The 17,898-nt window shown below is 40.6% G+C and overlaps 1 protein-coding gene across 1 annotated transcript in view; it reads left to right on the top strand.

Moving 5' to 3' along the window:
* Positions 1-17,243, top strand: part of LOC147197470 (roundabout homolog 2) — a 62,288-nt gene extending 45,045 nt beyond the window's left edge. The window contains exons 12-25 of the mRNA XM_086125589.1: positions 49-170; positions 275-491; positions 675-793; positions 3,573-3,750; positions 4,920-5,144; positions 7,250-7,292; positions 7,828-7,964; positions 8,034-8,315; positions 9,351-9,486; positions 12,285-12,568; positions 12,668-12,784; positions 14,111-14,239; positions 14,406-14,497; positions 15,772-17,243. Coding sequence (XP_085981715.1) covers positions 49-170; positions 275-491; positions 675-793; positions 3,573-3,750; positions 4,920-5,144; positions 7,250-7,292; positions 7,828-7,964; positions 8,034-8,315; positions 9,351-9,486; positions 12,285-12,568; positions 12,668-12,784; positions 14,111-14,239; positions 14,406-14,497; positions 15,772-15,783 — 2,093 coding nt within the window. The 3' untranslated portion in view covers positions 15,784-17,243. The remainder of the gene's footprint in view (positions 1-48; positions 171-274; positions 492-674; positions 794-3,572; positions 3,751-4,919; positions 5,145-7,249; positions 7,293-7,827; positions 7,965-8,033; positions 8,316-9,350; positions 9,487-12,284; positions 12,569-12,667; positions 12,785-14,110; positions 14,240-14,405; positions 14,498-15,771) is intronic.
* The last annotated feature ends 655 nt before the right edge of the window (positions 17,244-17,898 follow it).

Here is a 17,898-nt window from a genome sequence, read left to right as displayed (position 1 = left end):
TTCTGCTAATTCGCTGTGGTCGGGTACTTACAGAATTGTGTGTTCCAGATGGGAGTCCTCCAGAAACAGGCGTGGACCACAGACAGGTGCAGCGGGAACTTGGCGAGGTGTCGGTTTACCTTTCAAAGCCTGTTGTTCTGTCTCCCACCAGTGCCAAGATTTCTTGGACCGTGAGTCGTACAGGCAGAGTGTAAAAGATGCGCTTATCTTCCCCAAAAGCGCCTCCATCATCGCATCATGAAATTTCTGCTTCTTCCGCACCAACTCCCTGCAGGTGGCCCGTCATTCCCAAAACGTTCAGGGTTACCGCGTGTTTTACCGTACCGTCGGCAGCTCCTGGCTGGTCCAGGATGTGGAGGCCACGTCGGACCACAGCGCCGTCTTAGAGGATTTGCTACGCAACACTGAATACGAGGTGAAGATAAGGCCTTACTTCAATGAGCTGCAGGGACACGACAGCCTCATGGTGTTGCTGCGCACCCCGGAGGAAGGTAAATGACACCACGGGCAAGAATTCAACACAATTCAAATCACAAAAGAAGGATTTCTCAGGGCTCTTTACATGTGGAGCAGGTCTGGCGCAGGGGAAACACTGCCGCTAATGGAGAATGTGCATGCTTGATCGCAACGATAAATTACTATTTCAGTGCCGTTCTTTTCTTCTCACTCTGCAGTGTTGAGCGCGGCGCCGCAAGCGGTGTCGGTGGTGCAGCTCACCAACAGCTCCAGTATCAGCGTGTCCTGGGAGCCGCCGCCTCGTAGCGCTTATAGCGGCGTCGTTCGAGAGTACAAGGTGAGGACTTTACGGTTTCCGTTGTTAAAGCGACAATCTGACCGAAAACCAGAACCTTGAGTCACCAATTTGAGACACTTGGTTAATCATTAACATTCTCTGCAATAAAAGTTGATTCAATACTGTTTTTGAAGTAAAGTGATTCTGTTCAATTCAGTGGGATTACGCTTCGATTCAGTGTGGTCCAGCTCACTTCAGGATTGGAATGTGTTTCTTGTTACTTGACATACATATGAATGAACGGTATTTAACGATATTTCGTGTCCGTTAATGCATTTTTTTTTTTTAATGAGGATTAATCTTTGTGCTCTCCACAAGTTCCTCCCTGATTGGTGGCCCTCATCCCCAACTCTGCCCACCAATCAGTGTAGGGGAGAGTGGCCTCATTAGTTGTTGGTTGCTGTTGTGCCACCAAGTACGCTCATTAAACCACCACAAATGACTTGCTTTCAGAGGTGGCTGGCTGTGTCGCGTGTGTGTTGTCTTGTTGTGCGTGTTAGCCAGTCCCTGTGTAATTGCGCCGCTGTCTTTTGTTGAGTGCATCGTGTTCGTTCTTTGCCATAGCTATTCACTCGTTTAGCCACATCAATTTTTTGTGTGTTCTAGGACACAGGTGTCAAAGTCAAGGCCTGGGGGCCAGATCTGGCCCGCCACATCATTTTATGTGGCCCGCGAAAGCAAATCAAGCATGTCAAAGTCCATGATGCTTGCTGATGTCTGAACCAAAATTTCAAATTGTCATATGTAAGCCACAATAACGGTCATTATTCTTGATTTCTGATTTTAAAACTAGTCATTCATCAATTTGTTGTGCGCTCTGTATGAAATATGTGGAGGGGATTAAACAAGGTTTCTCAAAATTCATAACGGCCCTCCAAGGGAAACCGTAACAGCAATGTGGCCCGCGACAAAAATGAGTTTAGCACCCCTGTTCTAGGACCTTCGCTATAACTAGCTTTGGTTCATTTGTTCACTTAATTCGCCGGTCGTACTGAGGCATTCGGTGATGGGAATGTTGCTCAACTGAGAGGTATAGTGTCACGTGTGTCTCGGTTAAGTTGTCCCCAACCCAAGTCAGTACTCGTGTGTGTTTAGACAACCAAAACCTTAGTAGGTGTGCTCACATATTTGACATCAAAAACGGTTTTCGGATTCAATTTGGTTTTTGTCGTCACACCCCTAATAAAAATGTCTATAGGTAAATACTGTAAATAACCATACATACGCACACACACACACACACGCACACACACACACACACACACACATTTATCAAATAATAATAATAATAATAATACATTTTATTTATAAGCGCCTTTCAAGACACGCAAGGACACTTTACAATCAGGAACAAAAACAATAAAACACAGATGACTGCCCCTAAATGGTGGCATTTTTCCCCTGAAATTTGAGACGGTGCAAATAAATGTTTTTTTATCTACTTGTGCATGCGCGACCAGTAAATTTGAAGTGGGATTTATTTTCAGTCATAGAACGAAGGGAGATTAAAAAATACAAACAAATTAAAAAAAAAAAAAAAAGGAAATATATTCAGGCTAAAAATGAAAGAGCAGAAGCAAATCTTATCAACTTAAGGCCTCCCATAAAACCACTGAGCAATATGTAAAATAAGACTTTTATATTCATAGCTGAAGAAATAAATACTGTAACGTAGCGAGCTTTGATGCTCCTGACCTTGACGAGTGCACATTTTCCTGGACTTGACCTCCTTCAATTATAATGGTTTATAATCGTTTTGAACTAGGCAGCACACTGTCGTAATTTGTGATTGCATTCGTGCTGACGTTGCCGTCCATAGTAACAGTCATTCAATGGTCGGATGACTTATTAGCATTTAGCATGTACATTGACTGGAATGGCTTCAGAGCCTGTTATTGTCACGGTTTCTTTTGCTTCCCGCTACTTGTTATATAACCAACTTGGTCAGCGTGTTGACATTTGTACCCCTGCCTGTTCGCATTCATCGCAGCAATGCAGTATGGGGAAGCAGTGCAGTTCTCCTTGACCGCAGCTTTAATTCATGCATTTAAGTCATTGGGAGCAGCTGGGCGTGGCGGGATGAAAATGGAGCCGACGTTTTTTTGAAATCCACCTTTGCTCTGTATCTCAACATTTGCATTTTGAAATTGGTGATTACTCACGTCCTTTTATCTGCTGCCAGTACATGCTGTTGTCATCGCGTTCTCAGCTCCACTGTGCCTGTCATCTACTCTCAGCACGCTGATAAAAAAATAAAAAGGCAGCGTTCTGATTATCTACTCTCTCCCAGTGTGAGCGCCATGCCGATGACTCAGACTTGAGACCTCATTTCTGAGAAGAAAAGGAAAGAAAAAGAACATTAAAGCAGAGCACAGACTTGTATTGTTTCGATTCCGTGCGCACGTCTGTCTGTGATATTGTAATGAGAAGTGCGATTGTGATCTGCCTCAGGCAAGGATCACTTTTAATCCCCTTAAACTACTCGCCATATTTGCTCCAACTCTCCTTCTGGTTTAAATGTAGACTCTAAATATTGATTCGGGTAGAACTCTTTTGCATATACAGTCTAACTAAATTTTCTTCTCTATTTTATGTAGTCACCACAGTAACGTCAAGACAAGCAGTGTGCTCATTAGTCACACTACTGCTTCACTAGGCAGAATTCTCAAGCCACTTTCCAAAAGGAATACTTGTTTTGTTCTGGGGTTTTTTTCAATCGAAGTAACAAACTGTTTTTTTTTTTTTGTTTTCTTTAATTGTGTGCGTGGGTTGTGTTCAGGTGTGGTGTGTGAGCAGCAGCTTGGACCAGGAGAAGCACGTCAACCGAACAGTGGACGGAGCCGTCGTGTCCATCCTGCTCACCGGCTTGCTACCTGACGTGCGCTACGCCGTCACCGTGGCTGCCGTCACCAGCCTGGGCGTCGGCACCCCCAGCTCACCTGTCCACCTTGTCCTCAGTGAGTCACACCCATCGGCTCGACTAATTAACTCTCTTATACTGTCGTTATTTTATATGATCAGCATGATTGGTGTTTCTAATTTTTATGTTTCTGATTTATGAACAGTTTTAATTTTATTCATCCATTTCATTATCACCATTGTCTAGCTCTTGATTCATTTATTGGCAATCCCTTTGTTTTTTTATTTTATTGCATTTATTGGCAATCCCTTTGTTTTTTTATTTTATTGCATTTATTGGCAATCCCTTTTTAAAATTTTATTACTTATATTGATTTATTTTAGAACACTCTTATTGTAGTTATTTTTAATATTTCCATTTTATGATCTACTGTACTTGTAAATAAATATATTATAAAAATACATCTTTGTATATTTCATTTCTATTTTATTTGCATTGATTTTTATACAACTATTTTTACTTATTATTTTCATGTATTTACTTCTTGAATCATCGTTTTTAATTGCTTTATTATATTTCATTTTTTGAAAATCTAGTTAGCTAGCTAGCTATCCAGCTAGCCATCTATCTATCTACAGTCGTTAGCGCTTTCTATGAATGTGTGCTTGCGTGTAAGTGTAATATATTTCACACACACATACAGTATATATATATATATATATATATATATATATATATATATATATATATATATATATATACATATATATATACAGTATGTTACATACATTTATACATATATATATGTATAAATTTTACACACACACACACACACACCTATCTTTCTACCTACATACCTGTCTGTCTGTCTGTCTACCTGCATCTGTCTATATTACTGTCTCTCCATCTTTAGAACTAGTTTTCATTATTTCTCTATATTTACCCATTTTTCCACTATATTTATTATTTATTTGTTGTTCTTTACTCATCATTTTCAAAATGCATTTGTTTTATCGTTAGTATTCTTTGTAGTCATCTCCAGCTGTGTGGCTTGAATTTATTTTCTTTTTCATGCTCATTTCTAAAATTAATACAATTGTTTTATTGTTGTTGCGGTTCACACTTACTGCTTACTTTCATGCAGGTGGCAAGGGATTGATTACCACTCAATGGCCTTGCGATTGACTGGTAAACAGTTGAGTGTTGTCCACCTTAAGCTTGGACAGGTTGCAGGACCTCGACTCTAACTGTGTGCTCATCCCTCAGCTCCGCCGGTGGGCTACACCTCCACGCCCGTGAGGAAAGGCGCCGGTGGCGACGTGAGCATCTCGGAGCAGATCACCGTGGTGGTGCGGCAGCCGGCCTTCATCGCCGGGCTGGGTATGGCCGCCTGGCTGGCTCTGATGGGCCTCAGCGGGTGGTTCTACTGTCGCCACCGCCGCAGGAAGCAGCTGGGCCACTACACCACGTCCTTCGCGTACACACCAGCTGGTAAGAAGAAGAAGAAGAAGAAGAAAAACATTTATTTGTCTCACAATGGAGAAATTTGCAATCAAACCACAGATAGCAAAGGCCACGTTTACAAAGCTTCAACGTCAATAGCTTTTTTTTTTTTTGGTCATGGATGCCCCCAAACATTTAAATTTGTCGAGAAAACCTCATATTTCATGCGTTAGTTAAACTAAATAGACTTCACTGTTGTTGTCATTTGGCAGCTAGCTTGAGCAAAGAGCATAGGCAGCACTTTTCCAAGTTTTTTGCCCAAGTTAATGTAATATGGACGAAACATAAAAAAAAAACAATTTCTCCTACCTAAGAAAAGCAATAACACACAGTCCTTTGTCGATTGAGGTTTTCTGCAAGGCCAAGCAGAAGTGTGAATCGGCACTGTTGCTGAGATGATGACAAAATTATCATTCCAGTCAGTCGTGTCGTGAATGGAAGAAAGTGAACAATGTGTGCCTGGGTGTTGAAAAGTGCAAAAACATTCTGAAGACAACAAAACAAAATCAAAGCAAGCATTTGATAAGATCTGGTGATGAGTTTTGCTCTTGTGTTTTTTGATTGGCTGTTCCTTTCATTTTAGTTCAGGGTTTGTTTGTTTTTAATTTGCTTTTGGGGGTTTTTTTATCCTGTTTTTATTTGCTCTTGTGGTTTTTTTTCGTGTTGAATAGTTGTGTGTGTTTTCTTACATTTGCTTTTATTTTATTTTATTTTTTAATCAAGTCCAGCTCCGGCCTGTGAAGTTGTGGGTTTTCTCCGGTACAGTATTCTCCCCTATTCCAATGCATGGTAGCTTGGAACACTTTAGTCCCACAGGGTGACTGTGAGTATGAGTGTCAATGATTGTTGTTGGTCTCTGTGTGCCCTGCAATTGGCTGGCAACCATTTCAGGATGTACTTCGCCCACTGCTAGGGTGCAGCACACCCGCAACACTCATCAGGAAAAGCGGCTTGGATAATAGATGGATGGAATTTGCGGATATATATATATTTTTGCTTTTGTTTATTTATTTGGGGGGGTTGCTCTTGTGTTTAGATATGTTGCTGTGTTTTGTACCACCATAGAGAAGAGGCTTTTTTTAGTAGCGTATATCACAAACGACACTGGCTTACATTCAGTATATCCGATCTGTGTTTACTCAGTTTTTGCACTGGCACATTCAACAGGTTTTTATTCACATTTGTAAAAGACCTGAATGTGAAGGAAAAAGTTTCCACGCATAGTTTTTTTTCCCTAATTATGCTGTCGTGACACAAATCCCATCTGTGCACCCCCCCCAAAAAAAAATGTGTCACTTGAACCATGCAGTTTAAATGCAGCCAAAGTGAACTCGGGTTGAACCTCTACAATTTGACAATTTCTATTTCGAGGTGTGGGGTGTCGTTCAAAGTCAAAAGGATGTCTGTGACTTCAGGTGTCACTTCTGTTCAAAAGAGCCCCCACCCCCAATGCCATTGTGACACATTTTCATCAAAACAGCTAGTGGAAAAGTTCTTATTAGACCTCATGGGACATGCTCAAAGCGCCATGTCATTGTTGGCTGATTCAAGTGTATTTGTTTCATTGAGGTAGCAAAACAAATAGCACTGAAGCAAACTGTGACAACTTTAATTTAGAACAAGCCCTCTGGTGCATGAGCTCATCTGTTTGATGTTAAGAAAGACTTTCTGTGTTAGAATTGTGTTGTATGCTTCAGTTAACGCCACAACCGAAAACCAAGAAAAACTATTCTTTCCATCATCATTTTGAAAGGTCACCGGATTGTCTTGTCTTTGTTTTGTTTATAACAGTTGTAACTCCATATCAATTCTCAAACTTTTACAACTCAAGGCCCAATTCAGAAACATTATTTCCTACCTGAACCGTTAGAATCACTTTCATCCATAGAAAGCCCCAAATTTGTGCGCGTGCGATAATTGAAATTTAATGGTGACTCACTGAAAAATTGACCAGACTCGTTTTGAGTCCCAAATTCAGTTGAAATCCCTTTAATGCTGTTGAAATTGTTTTAAAATCTTGTCCTTTTTTTCCAACTTCATGTTTTTAAAACATGACTTATGCATCATACTTTTTTTTCCTTCCCTTCCTTTAGTTGGCTTTGCTCACGGTGAAGGAACTGAAATCATCAATGGAGGGTAAAGAATATGCTTTCAAATTGAGCTCTGATGACTGTTTTCATGTTCGTGTTGTCATATACAAATGCATGTCAATAGATGAGAAAAGCATTTATTTCAGTTAGTTCGATTTAAAAAGAAAAAAAGTGAAACTCATGTACTCTCCGTGGAGGAAACAATTTCATGATGTAAATTACAGCTTGCGCCAAACAAAAATCCAATACTCACTTTTTCAATAAATGTGAATATTACCTTTGAAATAATCCAAATTAATTTTGATATAGAAACAAGGTACTCTATAACTTTTTCGAATGTTTTTTTTTATCCCCTTTATGTTTATTGAGTCGGTGTAAATTGGTTGAACTACTGCAATAACGAAACTTTTGGACCAGATTCAAATTCATCACTTGTACTCCTTCAACTAATTTTGCCTTCACAATGAGAACACAACCCATTTGCACATTCAATACCAACGCAAATCACAACCACATTAGTAAACATGATGAGGATTCCCAGTTTGCTTATTGATATTAATTCACCTTTTCATTTCTTCCAGGCCGGGCATGTTGGGATCAAACATGGGCAACTTCCCGTGGCTGGCCGACTCCTGGCCCGCTCCTAACCTGATGCACAACAGCAAAGACTCCATCAACTGCTGTTCCGACAAACTAAACTCGGAGAAATATTACAACGGTAAGAAAGTGTGGGAGTGAACACTTTTTTTTTGGGTGGGGGTGTATAGTGTTCCACATTTCTGTACAGCTGTCGGTATGGCCAACTACCACCCGGAGAAGCGCAACATGGCATCCGGCGACAGTCCCATCTACAGCACCATCAACGCGGCGGCCGAGGAGGACCTGCTGAGCTATTACGACACCTACTCCAGCGCCTCCTACAAACAGGGGCCCGACCCGTATAGCAGCAGCCCGGCACTGTCCAACAGTGGCCTGGTGGCTCTGGAGCAGGACTTGGACCAGTGGACTGCCCAGTCGGGAAACTCCACCTCAGAATACGCCAAGCTGCACTACACCAAGAAGAGCAACGGTGAATGGATTGCTGTTTTTTTTTCATGAAGCCCTAACAAGGTTGCAGAATGTATTGGTTCAACATCTGCTGCTGTCCTGGCAACCACCAGGACACTCTGCCAAGCGACAGTCTAAGCCCGAGAGGCATAATAATAAGATGTCCTTGCTTCGGTGAATTCCATTCCATGTCTAAACACTAAACTCAATTCAATTTAATTATAAGGCACTCGAAGAACAACCGCAGTTGAAACCAGACGCTGGCGTAAATACTGCAAATACAAAAAAGAAAAAAAATGAAGACAATTGAACATTATTTAGAAACAATTCAACAAGGGCAGTCTCAAGCTGCATGAAAGTCAAGGAATACAAACCGGTTTTGAGTTGTCTTTTAAACACACTACTTTTGTTTCAATTTGCATATCCACAAATAGCTGCAAAAATAAAATAAAAAGACTGGTCATGATATAAAAGAGTTGACTTTTTTTGTTGCTATTTCCCAATAAATTTTCTGTGAGTAAAAAAAGCATTTTAACATTCTTAACTCACAATCTTGTGCGAAAATAAGTTGTTGATACTAAATTCAAATGAAACAATAAATTGCTCAGTCTTAGTGTTGGTCATGCAGGTGTCACGCATACCCGGATTAAAAACCAATCGTCAAAACAGCCCACTTTAAGATTGATTAGTGTTGCAAAAAAAATAAAAATGAAAATAACACAAAGCAGAGCCCATTCATTTGAATCTGCATGCGACGCTCGCTGAACTGAGGTCTCGCATGATATGAGCTGATTGCATGATGTCATTCATAGCAATAGTCCATATTTTGGGATAATAATTGCAAAAAAGTAAAAAAAAAAAAAAAAGAAAAATCAAAAATAATTAGTTAATGCACTGAGCTCAGTATTGCTGGACAAGCATGCCTTACATACTTGATGTCCTTGAAGCTGGAAAAAAAAATGTCACAGAGAGAAGAGTGTTCTTCATGCCCTAACAGGTTGAGCAAGTGGACTGAAGTGGTCATTGAAGCATGCTGTCATGATTGTAATCTTGACAGAGAAACTGGTCAAGCAGAGATCCAGCGGGTCGGTGTGCACGCCAGCGCCTCTCACCTGGGTGGACGTGCTGTCTCTTCCTCTTCCTGCCAACAAGAACGGACATCGCCCAGAGGTGGACGGCGGGGACCAGTGCAGGTAAGACGGCTATCAACCTTCCCCTTCCTTCTTTAAAGGACAAGGACATACAGGAACAGAGGGGCTCATTTGCATCATATCCACCTTACAATGAGTATCGCCGCCAATGACATGACCGGCGAAGGTGGGTGAACTTCCGGAGAGGAGTTTGTTGGGAATCTCCATATGCTGCACACAGTGCAGTGCAGTGATCCTTCACCGGGTTGCCCTGTGAGACTATCAAGTGTGCTGTGGGAAACACCTGTACCGGTAATCTAAATTCACTTCATTTATTGATAGTTTTGGGGACGGATATTCGCAGCAGGGCCCTATTGAACAGCGAAATAGCACCCCATCAAAATTTTGATCATTTCTAGCAGGATTCAAGAGGACACAGAGTTAAATGCATACAAACTTCTAATCCCACTACAGTGATCCCTCGCTATTTCGCGGTTCGTTTATCGCGGCTTCAGTGCATCGCGGATTTTTTCAAATATATTCATAAAAAAATTTTAAGTCCGCAAAAGGTCCTCGAGAAGCAGCGAAAGTCAGCAAAACAACAGCGAGTCACATAAAGTAACATATACAGTACTACATGTACAGTGTATGTTTACTGTATTTTGTTATTCATAATTATTATTTTACTTTATGTTAACTGTTTTGTTAAGCGCTTTGTTACAGCTGCCGCTGTTGTGAAAGTGCTATATTGTATAAATCTATTAGTATACAGCATTAAGTCATGTTAATGACTTCTAAATTTACTTTTACATGTATGTATACCATTAAATTTGGCCTTATAAATATTATGTACATGTACCTACCTATATGGGGGCGGGGGGTCGCTACTTCGCGGATTTTCGTTTATCGCGGGTGGTTTTGGTCCCCATGAACCGCGATAAACGAGGGATTACTGTAATGCAATACGCAAGCCTACCCATCAGTGCTTTCCACCTAACCTGCCCACCGCATTTCGGTTGTAATGCCCCCGTCCCCCTCACCTCGCATTCTCCACCTGACCTCCACATGTGTTAGTCTGTGTCGTGTCTGAATGTGTATTTGCCTGTTTGCTGAGGTGTCTTTTTTTTTTTAATCCATACTGTGCTTACCTCACAGGAGATTAGTCTTTTTGTTCCCTCTCCTTTGTTATTTTATAAATATCATGATTTGGGTGGGGGCGGGGAGACTGCAGTTTTATTGAAGATTGCAGCAATTTCCTGTCAAACTTATTCAAAGCAAACTTTTGATCTGAGTGTGGCTTGAGCAAATGAACATGCAGTGGTGTCTGCAGTCGGCGCTCTGAGGTTCCCGAGTGTTTTGCGTCTCTTCTAACGACTTGTGACAGGCTGGATTGCAGACAGAACGACGTGGCATGGCAGGGTTGCTCTGACCGTGCCGTGTCTTTACTGATGGCATTAGCCGTAATCTGACAAAATGAATTAACTCATTGTGTTTTGCAGCAGCATGTCCGACATTTAATTGAGCCTGTTGGCACTGACAATGTTAGTCACAAAAGTGCTCCTGGTACTTTGAAATGAAAGCAACTCTAAGGAAATGCTGTTTGGAGACTGCCATGTTATAGATATTTAGTTCGTTACCCTTCCCTCATGTGGTGAAAACATCATTAAAAAACAACTGCTATAAACCACAGGTATATGTGATATCGCCGGGATTTCTTGGAGCTGAATTTGCCTTTATTTTATACAGATCTTATTTGTTTATTTGCCAATTCATATTTTATTTTATATGACATTCGTTTTCTGGAAAAAAAAACCCAAACAAAACTAAAAAAACCGAAATTACTCACCACTTTTTTTCCCCAGAGTACTTTTTTACTCTTATGAAAATTATTTTTATGAAGGACTGCTTTTTATTTGAGTGATATTCTTCCCTAACCATTTTCGGCCACTCTACCCACCTGTGGTTATTGATACAACATTATAGCAGCTGCATTCCTTTTAGAAAATACATTACAGATTTTTATTTAAATGGTTCTATGAAATTTTTTAGAGGTTGGGCTACATGTGTCTGGGCCATGACTGTGAAGGATTCAATGTGCAGATACTGTAGCGCAGGGGTGTCAAACTCATTTCCACTTGTGGGCCACATACGGACTTGGTAGATGTCAAGTGGGCCGAACCATTAACATTATACCATACTGTGCTATGAATCACCAAAATATCATCTCTTTCCTTTGTTTTGGTCTCAAGAAGCATTGATTGGCGCTTTCATATCATTTGCTGCGTTGGGTCTATCTCGGTGACAGACTGAGACTGCTGTTTTCTTCCCCGATCTAAACAATGTTGTCTTCTACTGTGATCAAAACAGTGTGCCCCCTAGCGGATAATCCACAAATTGCATTTTATTTAAAATATTCATTCTGTGACTACATTTTTTTTTTCACTTTTAAATGATCCCGCGGGCCAGATCGAACCTCCTTGGGGGCCAGTTCCGGCCCGCGGGTCGTATGTTTGACAACCCTGCTGTAGCGCAATGTGTGCTCCAAAAAGGTCTGCTATGTACTGTACTATGTAACTGGGGGACCAGTCGAGTAGGAGATAACACTTCACCATAAAAAAAAATGTTAGCACCTAGCCTACCGTATGCTAATCCTCGCGGAACACAATGTGTGTCCTGGCTTGTCCATCAACATTCTGGAACAGTGAAGTCGATGAAATCATTTACAATGCAGTTTCTTACCATTACTCACCCAAACCCGAACAAACAAGAAGGAAAAAGAGTCGTGAGATGTTCTGAATATGTAGCCCTTGCCTTGAAGACAACCACTTGGACTGCAGTGTCTTATCTTTGTGGTCTTGTAGCTCCGGGGAGGAAGACGACGACTGGTGTCCCCCGCTGCCCGCCAGAACCTATCTGATGGACGAACCTTCCACCGCCCTCCAGCAGTTCCACTCTGCTACGTCCTCCCCTCAGCGAGACCCGTTGAACCCCACCGACAGTCCCCGTCCGCAGCACGTGAACCTGCTGGCTAGTCAGCACTCCTACTTTTCCCAGTCCAACCCGGATCTGTTCACCAAGACCGCTGAGGTGCACCATGGTAGCAGCCGCTGGGCAGAAACCTTGAGGGGCAACGGCTTCTCCAAAGGTCAGTGGAAACTGGGCCTTATGTGAAGCAAATATCAGATCCCATTTATTTTTCAAGCTCTTTGGATCCTCGAGGCTGATAACCACGCGTTCTTGTCAGGACAATCTCATGCCGCGCCTGGCGATTTGAGCCCTGCGGCTCTGGCGCACAGATGCAGGAACAAGAAGAAATCCCCGAAGGATGGAACACTCAGGCGGGAGCCACATACCCAAGCAGGTATCACGGACCCTGTAGCATTGTCTGTCCTTTAGCGCCACATGACACTGAAATGTAGGCCAATGTATCAAAGTAAGTCTAATGTCATAAAAACATCAAAAAAAAATGTATGAAACACTGCAATACTAGCCCAGTCAGAGCATTACGAGGTTGAAGAGGTCAATGTAGTTTTTTATGTTAAAAAAAGCCTTTTTATGTAAAAAAAAAAACAAACACCCACTAATCGTTTAAAATCCCCGTAAAGCAAACATAAAGAGACTTTGACACACTACAGAGAAGAGTGTTGTTCGCAACCCTGTCAAAGTATATAAAATAAGGCTTCAAAATGGTGAGAAATGAAGCTGTTGTCTGCCTCATCGCGTCTGCTCTACACACTGAAACCACACCGAAAATCAAATGACATCATTTTGGGGCAGCAATCGGGAAATTCAGGGCAACTCGTAAATGGCTAAACAATCCGATTTTTTTTTTGTCATTAAGTTTGACTGTCGTGCGATCACCCGGCAATCGTGAGCCAATTAAACTGTTTCAAACAGTTTTTCCAAAATGCACAGACAGAACCGTGCCTCTGTTCTTCATGATGCTAGCTCAAACCTGTTGTGTCATGAGTTGCAAGACCGTGGCTTTAATAACATTACGTCGCACTACCAAACCAAAGACAACACACCCTTGGACCAAACAGACGACAAATCTCTAATGTTTCAACCACAAAAATGATCAGACCTAAAAGTAATGTCACGGCGCATTGCTTGGTATTTCGGGCCGTGCCGTGCAGCAAGGAGGAACGGTAATATGTCGACCCCAAAATGGCTCCTTGCTAGAGATATATTTCCAACGCAGAGTTCAAACTTAAGGCGATCGGTTACGCAGTTGAACACGGAAATAGAGCAGAGGCAAGAGAGTTCAGCGTTAAGGAGTCAATGTTATAACTTGCTGTTGGTTAAGTCAACTGTGTCGCTGCTTTATTAAATACGTTTTACTGACATTTGATCATTCTGTGGCAACGTTCATTTTATTTTACCATATTCATGTTTGAACAAGTTGTTTCCGTGTTCATCCTCTTAATGTGTTTTGAAATGCACTTTGAGAATGAAATTGCATACAATATAATGAAAAATAAGCATTATCGAATGAACCAGATGAGATTAAAAAGTCTCTAGCGCATTTGTTTACATTGCACATGGTATGCCTAAAGTAGGTGATATTTAAAGGCATCTGTGGCCATGGGGGCAGCCATCTGCCTCGAGCGGTCGAACCTTTAGGCCTATTTTCCCCCCTAATACGAGTTGTAACTAAGCAGGGTGTTTATTTCCCACATGGCCACAGATCTGCCCCCTCCTCCATCCCCCCCGCCCCCTGAGAACTCCCTGCAGCCTCTTGCCGATGTTGTGACCCTCGCAAGCGACAACCATGTCTCCTCCCACCCGAGAGCAGCCGCAAAATGGTCATCACAGGGTAGGTGGATGTAAAGATAACAACAGCTGGATGACTTTTAATGCGATGACCATGTAAATCCAGATATTAGGATGGGGGACCTGTACCTTCACATCGGGTTTAGCGTTTGACCTATATACAGTATATATGTTGAAATAAATTCACGTGATCCGGTTGTCATTTACAGATGAGAATGTAATCCAGTACGGGTCGTCCAACCAGATGTCGGGCTATGGGTCGCTGGTCGGCGTCTTTACCCAATCCCCAGCTTCTGGACAGGTGATGAGCGAACCATCTAGCTGCTAGTCATACACACCACTGATTCAGTTGGGAAATCCATGTGTAGTCCTGTTGTTGCATTATTACGTTATGCTTATCCGAACAGCATAATAGCCAAAATTCTAACTCAGGTTTCTGCCTAGCGACAAGGACCAGGAAAAACAATGATAAAAATCGTTTTTATTTGCCAATACAGTGGTACCTCTACTTATAAAATTAATTGATACTGGAAGAAATTTCTTAAGTAGAAAATGTTGTAAGTAGAGACGTGTTTCCCATGTAATTGCCCTAATTCGTTCCAAGCCCCACCAAAATTCAGACATAAATGTTTCCTAAAGCATAACAATGCATCAAAATATGTAACAAATACATGTTACAATTAAAATTTCCAAGGCAAACATCACCATAGTAAGCGATCGCCCGACTGGTGAGCACTTTTTCTGGGTGATTCACATTTACGTAAAACTATCGGAACATCTCATGGCCCGAGTGGCGAATGACGAGGACGCTGCATCGACACATAGCTATCTATCTCCACACATAGACACATTCGGTAGAGGCCCCTCTTAGCCAATGGGATACCAGGATGATGCTCAGTACTAGCCGGTGGCAGAGCAGCTATGAGTGAGTTGCGTTCAGGAACCTCGCATCTGCGATTAGCAGCCCATACTGTATTTTTACCTTTTGTATCTTGACATTTCTTTCGTAACAAGAGCAATATTTTCCTGCTGATGCGTTTTGTAACTTGAACATTTTGTATGAAGAGATGTTCATAAGTAGAGGTACCACTGTATATTAATTAAATCCTGACATTTCTGCCTAACAAGCAGGACCATGAAGAAGAATCCAACACTTCTGTAGATCTACATTGCTGCACCAACTTTTCTGCCTTATCACAGACCAGAAAACATGATCTGTTCAATTAGGTTGCGCCCGCGATTTAGTTTCTGAGTAGTAACAAAGACACCAAAAATTATAGCTTCTTACAATTATTCAGATTACTGCAAATTATTGCAACATAAAATCGTGATTAAAATTTCCGTATAGCAATTTTCATCTCTTTTTGCATCTGCCAACAAGCTAGCTGGCTAAAATCATAATTAAATCTTGATTTTCTTTTACAACAAACAAGAAGCGCCAGGAAAAACTATTAATTAAAACATTCCTATTCATCTGCATTTGGAGATGGAGATAACTTAAGCAAGCTGCTTCCATTGCATAGCCACGTATCGCATGTTAGCGTCGCTAACTGTGCTACTTTTGTTTCCTTCCAGAACCTTATGTGAGCCGACATCTTCTCAATTTCCTTCTTTGTGAGCCATCCATTAAAAAAAGTGTGAAAAATAAATGAAGGACTTCACATCCAAGCTGTCTGTAAAATGTCCAGACTCAATCCATTTGACCTTTTCACGATTCCTACAGTGTTTTGTCATCCTGGATTATTGAAATAAAAATAAAGTGTACATATTAGCTCATGCTAATCCATAGCTACCATTAAATTGTGCACATCTACGACATAGTGACAAGCGTGTGCATCTGTGTGTTTAATGTTTGCATTGACTGTGTGCCAAAGTCAGGAGGCCACAACAGTGATGGTGTGCTGTCTAAGAGGTATTTGCTTTTGTAATTCTCTGCTGCTATTAAAACGCACACACACGCACACACTACTTGACCTGTGGGCAACACTATCAAACCATTGGCATGCAACAGCGCCCACTGGTGGCCCAGATGGGAATTGGACCACATGCAAATGACTGGGACAATGAAAATTAATCAATAGCAAATGGTTGTGAAATAAACCGGTATTCTAAACTCATATAGTAACAAATAGTTGTTTATGTAAGACTTTTCATATTTCTTTAGTCCATTTTTATTTTGTATTGGTTAATTTGAGAACACTTCAATGCATTAGTCCATTTTAAATATAAAGTATATGAATTAACACTGTTTGTGAAACAAGCAGTTATTTTTCGATTATATTTTAAAGTTCAATTCATTACATATTTTCTCATTGTATAATTTTATATAATGACTTCCCAACTGTATAAAACACTTAAGAACGCTATTTTTCACATTTTAATTTTCAATGTATTATTTGTTCATTCATATAATATTCAAGATGTGGATCTCAATTTTGAATATAATATACATTATTTTAAATTAATAAACATTATCGATATAGCTGAAATTTTCCATTTGATTTATGGAAAATAAAATAATATATCGAAACAAATGTTCAATAAATCTTATGTAATAAATGTTACTTCAGGTCCCCCAATAAAATGAATGGATTAACTATTTTACACAGCAATTCCCTTTTAAAGGTATCAAAAATCATTAATTATCCTTAAAATAATACAGATAGTTTATTTTTGTTGCTTTGATAAGGATGCAACCTGACAATAAAGTGGATGTGTATGTCCCTTACTTGTGGTCGTTTATATTTGATCTTATTAAAACGTTGCCCCTATTTTGTGTGAATGCAATTGCTTCCACTTTTGTTGTATCAGCTACAGAAAAACGTGCGTGGGGGAGCCAAAAGTCGTTTTGGATCTCGGAGAGAACATTTTTGAATGTATCGCTGAGAAAATGATGTGAATATTACATTTGAATCATAAAGTGTCAGTGCACCTGTGTACTTATTGATCTGCGTGTCTGTGAATACTGCACTGTTCTGTGACACCCCTGTACATCGCCACTGGCTTTGATCCATTCATTATTTTTTAATAAATCCATTTTTAAAATACTGGGTGATTGCATGGTGTGCCGGAAAGGTTCCAGGACTGCTTGACAAGAGATACATTTCATTTCCAAAGGTTTCAATTTTCACAATTTGGATGTCATCCCCACAATGGAGTCATACTGACAATGTCAGTTTGGGACTAAATTAAGACGAGCTCATCATTACATGGTTTCAGATTCATACCTTGAGTGACATCTGCCACCGTCTTTTGCTCCACTTGCTCACTAACGCTGAGTCTCCTGCTTTGAAACCCTAACCTTAGTTTAATATTCAATATTAAAACCCTAATGCTCATTTAAAACCCGACTTTGAGACCCTAACTCTATTTTAAACCCCTACTTTGAAACTATAAACTGATTTTTTTGAAACTTTGAATCCCTAATCAAACTTTAAAACCCTACTTTTAAACCCTAACCCAGGTTTTAAACCCTACGTAGAAACCACAACCTTGATTTAAAACCCTACTTGATGTATTATTATTATTATTACTTTGAAACCCTAATCCTAGATTATAACCCTACCTTGAAACCATAACCCGGGATTCGTACATTTATCCTAATTTGTAACCCTACTTCTAACTCAAATCCCTTATTTGAAAACCTAACCAATGCCTGGTCTGGTCATCTTGTTTGCCCTTGGAAACAATAACCATTATTAT

The sequence above is a fragment of the Hippocampus guttulatus genome, chromosome 12 (genome assembly GCF_054856545.1).
Source record: "Hippocampus guttulatus isolate MCC_2025c chromosome 12, RoL_Hgut_1.0, whole genome shotgun sequence".
Taxonomy (NCBI): domain Eukaryota; kingdom Metazoa; phylum Chordata; class Actinopteri; order Syngnathiformes; family Syngnathidae; genus Hippocampus; species Hippocampus guttulatus.
Note: the sequence above shows the minus strand (reverse complement) of the source record. Positions and strands in the feature narration are given on the sequence as shown.